Genomic DNA, 8433 nt, shown 5'->3' on the forward strand with positions numbered 1-8433 from the left:
GTCTACAAACACAATTCTACCGTCTTACTGGTAACAACTAGAAAATATCATCCGCATCGCCTGGGGAATCCTAATGACGCCCGGATCGTACACGTGACCCATGAATACAAATTAATTACAGTTAACGACTTTCCGACATTGACTTAGCCGAAAACTTATCCCAAAATACTTAGAAATATTCCGCGGACAAATAACATTTACACGCAACTTACTATCCCTTAAACTCCTTCACTTATCTATCGTGACCGACATATAGCCCTAAGTCCAGAGGATTAACTACACTCTAGCAACAACGCCTCTGACTTAGACTAATACAACAGGGAATAACAAAACTTAACGTACGCACTTAGCCTAATATGCAAGAAAACGCTAAACACTTGGGAAAAATTTTAACCGGGGATTGAATTTAGGGGAAAAAATTAATCTAGAACAACGCAAATAAACGGAAATTACTTTATAAATTTAAGTATACTTAATTAAAAAAATGCACTCGACTTAATCCTATAATTGTCCTTACCGGCTCGCCGTACCACACCTAGCCTAGAGGCCACACCATCTAGGTTCCAACAGAGCGACACGCAGCTTTCAGCAACAATTATGACTAGGGACGACTCAACCTCCACTAAGTGTGCGATCACTTAGTTGTTGAATCGCTGCTAGGTAGGTTACTAGTCCGTCCCTCGGAGGCCGCAACGCCCTTCACGGATTACGTTTTTCCTAGCGTTTTGGGTCGTCTAATAACGCCCTCGGACTATCTACTGGCGTCCCATAGATATATCCGCCCCCGACAGCCCTCAAGGAACTGCTGTTGAGAGTATGGTGGCTCCCAACACCTCTGAATTAAATGCAATGGGTCGAGTATGGTACCCAGTCCAATCAACTCGGAGCGGTCTCCTTTTCAATAAATCTAATTTTAATAGCCTAATCTTACTAACTAACCTTAATCATATCAGCCCGCATGACCCAAGATTCGCCAATCCCCACTCAAACGCACTTGTGGGGCGCACTGCTAATCCTGGCGCGGCTGTCTCCTTAGCATCCGCGCACGTGTTCGAACGGCTAGACGCGTGAGCCTTTCAACAATTTCAAACAAAATTGTTGAAACCACCGCTGTGCACCATTGTAACACGGGTTAGGTTCCTCTCTCTTTTTCTTCCTTCTTTCTACTCCCTCTACCCGTATTCTTACTTTTATTTCTAAACCAAGGGACTCCAAAACTTTTACCAAAGCCAACTCCACGCCACGTGGTCCTAAGACGATTGACCGACTTAGGATTCTACACCCAGTATGACGTGACCTAAGCTCTGAACAAAACCCTAGAGTCACCTCTGCTGCCACCACCAGACCAGTAATACAAGAGCAATGATCGAGGTCTGGATCGATCACGCTAATTAATCAACCTAGGGGCTTGATCCCCACTATAAATGATGACCTTGAGTGTGGAATAAATTACACGGTAATGATAATTCCGATTCGGTGTTAGAATCGGCGCCCAATGCAACTCTGCCTCGTGTGGACCACGTGACCAGGACAAGTATACACATAAAACACATGGAAACAATAAAATGCAAATTAATAACAAATTTAATTTATTAAAAGAAAACTAAAACAAAATCTAAATATGTTCACTCCCTATCACTTTAACACTCCCTACTTGACCTGAATGGCAAATGAGAAGACTATTTCTATACATAACCATAGCAACTATACCTTGGGCGACCAGCTAGATGTCTTGGCTGATATTGGGGAGAGGTAAGATGTTTGACCTCTCCCAGTTGCTTCCGTGACCACACTGATTTGTCCTCGTCTGGCCTAGCCCAGACTAGAACCTTGTATCCTTCCGCCTAGTCAAAGTTTTTCCAAGTTACTAGCCAGGTTTAAGTTATAACAATTAACCTCTGTTGTACTTAATTGATCCAGACTGGTTGAATTATTTTACTGAATTAAATTACAAACATCTAACGGCAGAACTGTTCCCGATCCCCAAAAATGGTTATTAAAACTTTGAGAAATAGTAGACCTGTCAACCCCTGATGACCTATGACCGCCGGTCACTCCGCTTTAAAAGTTAGATCTGATTCGTGAAGTCACTGATGGTGACTTAACTCAATAATTAGAATACTCTTGATATTGTATCCAGTACTATTATACAATACAATTTTAATGCAAAATGAATAAAGGCTAATTTTATCTAAATTACTGAATACTATAGGATGATTCATTTACGCAGATATGAACAAAGCGTCGGTTATTTCCACCGCGAATTCCCCTGGGGGTCAGGTCACCATGCGGCTCAGCTTCCCATTCTCTTTTGTCGATAAACCCCTCTGGATAATTCTTACAACAGCCTAGTTTGTTACATCTGTGGCATCTTTGTTTGGTTACCTTTTACAATATCTTCTTTTTATTCTACCATCTAGTTTTGGCATTTTATGCATCTAACCTGGGAGCCACTTATTGGCATGTCTATACCTTTTCCAGTTGATGTGATTCTTTAGATATGGGCACCATATCTCCAGGTGTTCTTCACATTTAGCTTTAATTATTTTTTCCAATATTTTCACTTACACTTGTAATACAGGGTTCGAGGTTCCCTATAGTGTCCTTTATTGAAATAGAGTTTAACAACAATTTCAATGTCCCTATTTTCTTTTAGATTATATCTCAACATATAATTAATGTCCAACAGGACATGATTACTCTTTCCAAAGGGAGGATGGTATTGAATATTTTATCTAGTACTGATGGAATAATTTATATAATAATCACTAGAAATTATTTAGATAAGAATTTGAATTTATGCATGTCTTTGTTTTGGCATGCCTCTATTTCCACATGTTACATTTCTGCATGTCTCCAATTCTGGAAGTGTTCACTTTTGCATGTGCCTGACAAGGATGTTATATGCACCAGCTTTAATTATCACACATTGTATATAATGAATGACTTATTTTTAGAATTTTAATACATATTGCATCTGTCAATACATTATTAACAATAATATAGGTAATATGGTAGTCTAATGTAGAAATTTGACACTCTTTAATAGAATGTACGAGTATAAGCGAAAAAAGCGACTCCAATACAACAACAGATGGATGCAAGTATCAAGAAGGCTAAAACGTATACACAAAATGCATCCAAATACAGCTGTACACACTAGTGAACCCATTAATCTTACTGAGGCAGCATCAAGTTCAGAGATTGAGTCGTCAGACAATGACATTAGTTCTTTTGAAGTCGAGTCAAATCAAGAGTATGGATTAGGCTCTGAAATTGATGATTTACACATGAATCTTACTGATATTCATGATGTATTATCTAATTCTCAAAGTGAGGAGGAGAATGATGACCATGATAATCATCATTCACTTGTTTACCCACAGAATTTATTAATTCAGTGGGTAAACAAGAATGGTGTTACACACAATGCTGTTGATGAATTATTAAAAATTTTGAGGCAAATGGGAATTGACTACTTACCAAAAACAGCTCGGACACTAATCAGTTCTGAAAGGTACATAGAAACTCAGCAAAAATCTGGAATGAAATATGTCTACTTTGGGTTAAAAGAGGAACTGTTAAAAAACATAAGTAGATATCCAAAAGCAACTATAAAAGGACTGAGACAATTATTATTGTCATGTAACATTGATGGCCTTCCTATATTTAGAAGCAAAAATGATGCTTTGTGGCCAGTTCTCTGTGCAGTAATGAATATTAAACCTTTGAAAGTCTTTCCAGTTGTCCTCATGTATGGACGTTCTAAGCCAAGTGATTTAAATTTCTTATATGATTTTATATCTGATATGGATGACCTTTTGTTGCATGGGATTCAGTATGGTAACAGAATTATCAACATAAAATTACAATGTGTAATTTGTGATGCACCTGCTAAGGCTATGGTGAAGTCCATAAAACTGTTTTCAGGTTATTATGGCTGTGACAAATGTGAACAGAAAGGTACTTGGATGGGGAAAATGACATATCCAGAAGTAACAAATTTAACCATTAGAACAGACACACGCTTCTGTAATCAATCTAACTCGCAACATCATCATGGTAAATCACCATTCTGTGACTTGAACATAGACTTAATTGCAGCGTTTCCCATTGACTATATGCACCAGGTGTGCCTTGGTGTTATAAAGCGACTTCTTGTCACCTGGATACGGAAAAACACATTTAAATTATGTTGCCGCCAGATTTCTGAAATTAGTGCTAGATTGGTGAGCATAAAAGATTTTGTGCCCAATATTTTTGCACGTAAACCACGAGGTTTGGAAGAAATTGACAGATGGAAGGCAACTGAATACAGACAGTTTCTTCTCTACACAGGAAAGATTGTATTGAAAGGTATTCTACCCCAAGAGATGTATGATCATTTCCTTACTCTCAGTGTTGGTATAAGTTTTCTTGTTTCGCCCACATGTATGTCCTTAAAATACGGCAAATATGCTCATGACCTTTTGCTGAATTTTGTATCAAGGTGTGGTGATCTGTATGGGAAAGATTTTCTAGTCTACAATGTTCACAGTTTGATTCACCTAACAGCAGATGCTGAGGAACATGGTACTCTTGACAGTTGTTCAGCTTTTCCATTTGAAAATTATTTGCATCAGCTGAAAAAGATGGTCAGATCAAGTAAAAATCCAATTGTCCAAATTACAAAAAGAATAAAGGAGGCTGAAAATACCATGATTTATAAAACATCTCCAGATAATAAAATTTCTCATAAATTTCCTAACAATGTATATTCGTTACCTGGATATAATTGCTGTGAAGTGTTAAGGACTGTACACAGCCGAAGAAGTGAAGAAAATTACTTCATTGTTAGGGTATATCCTTTTCAAAGCCCAATATTTACTAGTCCTTGTGATTCAAGAATATTTGGGGCCTTCAATGTTAATCCACGTAAGGACTTTTTAAAAAAAAGTATCTAGCATTAACACATCAACAAGAGGAATGTTAATCAAGAAAACAGAAAGTACTTATATCTTCTTGTCAATACTACATGATTTATGACTAGTAAGTTTCTTGTGATTGTTTTTGATTCTTGTGCAAGCTGTAGGAATACTCTTTGCTTACATTGCAAACTTTTAATTTTAGTAAAAAGTATTGTTCACCATCATAACATATAAGAATTAAGGTTAACATTGTTGTTTAGTACTACTATATAAAATTAGTGACTGCTTATTTTCTTAGACACTGATAATGTGCTGCAGAAAATGTCCCTAATCAGTTTAAATTTGTAGATGGCTGAATCTGAAAATAAATACATCGTTGTGGAAGATGAAGAAGGAGAATTGTCAATCATCCATATCAAATGGATGTTTAGTGCATCTGATGTAAGTCAATATATATATATATTGTTTATTTGCAAAATTAAAACATTAGTATTTAAAATATGTGTATATGATATATGTTGATAGATTTAGAGATATATATGTATATAATATATGAAATACAGTGGGGCCTCGATTTGAGACATACATTTATACATACATATATTTACAAATATATGTCCCCTTTCCAGGGATCAAACGTGGGCTATTGGCCACGTGAAAACCAATCATCGAAAGCCAAAAGAGGAGAAATACCAGACCTATCAAAATGGAGACGTTTCAACATCAGCAAGATTTATTCCATTGATAGTAATTAAATACAAGCATTAATTCATATGGTTTATATAAAAAATTTCTCAATGTTTTGATGTTATACAAAGTTTCGTAATAATGAATTATATATACTCTAATTTTTATTATAGGTACTTGGGAACTTGCCCTAAAACACCTTAAAAAGGCAGAAGAAACGTCAAATATGGAAAGTGACACAGACACAAGTTATCACCATAGGGCAGCAAAATACAGAAGGATGATGAATGGATGTGGATGGAGGTATGTAGGAATGAATGTTTAGAGTTATTCAAAATAATTGTTAAAAAAATGAAACATGATTGGCTTAATGGAACAAATAATCTTATTTACTAGGTAATATATTTTGCTAGGTAATATATTAAAATATATATATAGATATATGTTAATAGCTTTTCTGAATGCATTAAACGTTTTTGTTTCAGACAGTGAAGATTCACCACCAAGAAAAGTAACTGTTTCCATGCCCCGAGAGACTGCCGAGTGTAAGCTGACTCTAGATGAACATCAAAATAATATGATACAGGAATCAGGTAATTTAATTTAATTGAAAACATTTTATTTCTTTTTGTATGATGGTTTTCTTTTTAACAGAACAAGACAGAACTGATCAGAACTGGACAGAACTATTTTGTATTTAAAACTATTTTGTAAATATTTTCTATACAATGCTAATACGCTTCCACCCCTGACAGAATCTTGTGGGACCAGCAAGTTTATCTACAGGCCGAGTACAAAACCTTCCCCTCAAACTCCTAGACAAGACAGAACTGGTAAGCTTTAAGTAACTGGAGAAACATTTACATACACAGATAGTAATGTACTTGTGTATGATTTTAATGTAATATATTTTTACCAGCCTTCAGGGTGATGGAAACACTTTAAATGGTGTCGCTCCATTGTGTGAAACAAAATTTTTTAATGCATTCATAAAAGCTATAAGCTAATGTAATAATTCAATAATTTCTATTTGTAGTTTTATGTATTTAAAACTATTTTGTAAATATTTTCTATACAATGCTAATACGCTTCCACCCCTGACAGAATCTTGTGGAACCAGCAAGTCTATCTACAGGCCGAGTACAAAACCTTCCCCTCAAACTCCAAGACAAGACAGAACTGAAAGCTCTCTTTTCGAAAAATCTAGTAAGTACCAATTTATTATGTGTTGATTCTTTATTTTTTGTTATACATACAAGAAAATACATTGAGGGAGAGTACAGACTTGAAATTTTACATTCTTGTAAAGCAACTAAGTAGATGATGGTAGTATCATCAAACAATACAGGTTTAATCATGGTAGAGACATAAAGCAGATCATTGATGTATATAACAAATAGGAGGGGGTCTAAGGATGCTGCCCTGTGTCACCCCTATCATAGAATGGGAGAGGTTACATAATTGAAGGCTACATGACAGTAGCCCATTTGACAGTGACCTGACACCAATGTGTCTGTCACTAAAATAGGATCCACTAAGGATCAATACATATATCATATATATGCAACACTAAATGCTTGTTCTAGTAAGCCTTTTTTTTTTGCAGTAACAGAAAAAATGGAATACATAATGAAGGAATTATCAAAATTGACATTTTTATCAGGGGATATCCTGAATATTGTCAAAATGACGGAAACCCATATGTCAAAAACACATGGAGATATACCAATCCTGGAAGACATTCTTCCATCCCCACTTGAAACTGTTGAGCAGGTGGAAAGTCTGTCACACGAGCTAAAAGTTAACAGTGAATATAAAAAGAGTATGGTAAGTGTTGCTTAATTCTTCTAGCCTGAGTATGGTAAGTGTTGCTTAATTTGTTTAGCCTTGTACATATGTCTTTTGATTAGTTTTTTTGCGGATGAAGGAAGGTGGGGTGGCACATAATTGATTGTTCAGTGTTATGTTTAAGGTACAAATAAAACAAAAGCAAAAGTTACTCAAATTCGTGGATTTTTGTAATAGTTAAGAAGGAAAATATTTTAATGCTATTTATTTAATACAGTTGGAAATTAGAAAATCTAATGTTGAGATTGAAAGATATATATTATTCTCTATTACTTTACAGCTTGTGCATTATTTTAACAGGTCAAGACGCTGTCTCAAATGGGCGGTGCAAACTGTGGAGACACAGTGAGACGAATGATGAAGAGGATAGGGACCTATGGGGTCTGGTCTCAGTATTCACTCGTTGGGCGCAAGAGGAAACGTGTCTTCAAAACCTTGGATATTTGTAATGTAATAATAAGTACGTAAATTTGACATTTTTTTGGATTATATATGTCTGCATGTATTATGTATTATACTTGCATGCTTGTTAATGACTTGTATTCTAGTCTTGTGGGTATCTCCTTTCTCCTACGGGCCAACTGCTTTGTTCTTACCTAGCATTTTGCTTTGTTTGGGTATGAATGTTTGTGTACCTTCATTGTATATTTTGTAAAATTTGCCATATATCTCATTATTTACTCCTCTGCCTAGCAACAAGTCTGTCTAATTATACTCATTAACTATTTTTCAAAGTCCCCCATAGTGTCCTTTATTGAAATAGAGTTCATGAACCGTTTCAATGTCCTTATTTTCTTCTAGATTATATCTTAAAGTATATTTAAATGTTATTGTTATTAAATGGTATTGTGACATTACATTGCAATTGAGCTGCGTTGTTAACCATTCTGTTCATTTCATGAGTATATTTTATTTTCTATTTTTTAATATCATTTTTTTAGCTGTTCTTATTTTTCAGTGATGGGAATATCAGATCATTTGATGTTTCAAT

General features: G+C 35.4%; 1 protein-coding gene across 1 annotated transcript; it reads left to right on the forward strand.

The window, feature by feature from the left end:
* The first annotated feature begins 4750 nt into the window (after positions 1-4750).
* LOC123759121 (uncharacterized) lies at positions 4751-7791 on the forward strand. Its single transcript, XM_069331964.1, has 5 exons — positions 4751-5028; positions 5256-5348; positions 5537-5654; positions 5768-5897; positions 7743-7791. The coding sequence occupies exons 2-5, from the start codon at positions 5256-5258 to the stop codon at positions 7789-7791; spliced, it is 390 nt and encodes a 129-aa protein (XP_069188065.1). The 5' UTR covers positions 4751-5028.
* The last annotated feature ends 642 nt before the right edge of the window (positions 7792-8433 follow it).

Source organism: Procambarus clarkii, chromosome 3 (assembly GCF_040958095.1).
Source record: "Procambarus clarkii isolate CNS0578487 chromosome 3, FALCON_Pclarkii_2.0, whole genome shotgun sequence".
In the NCBI taxonomy this organism is placed as follows: domain Eukaryota; kingdom Metazoa; phylum Arthropoda; class Malacostraca; order Decapoda; family Cambaridae; genus Procambarus; species Procambarus clarkii.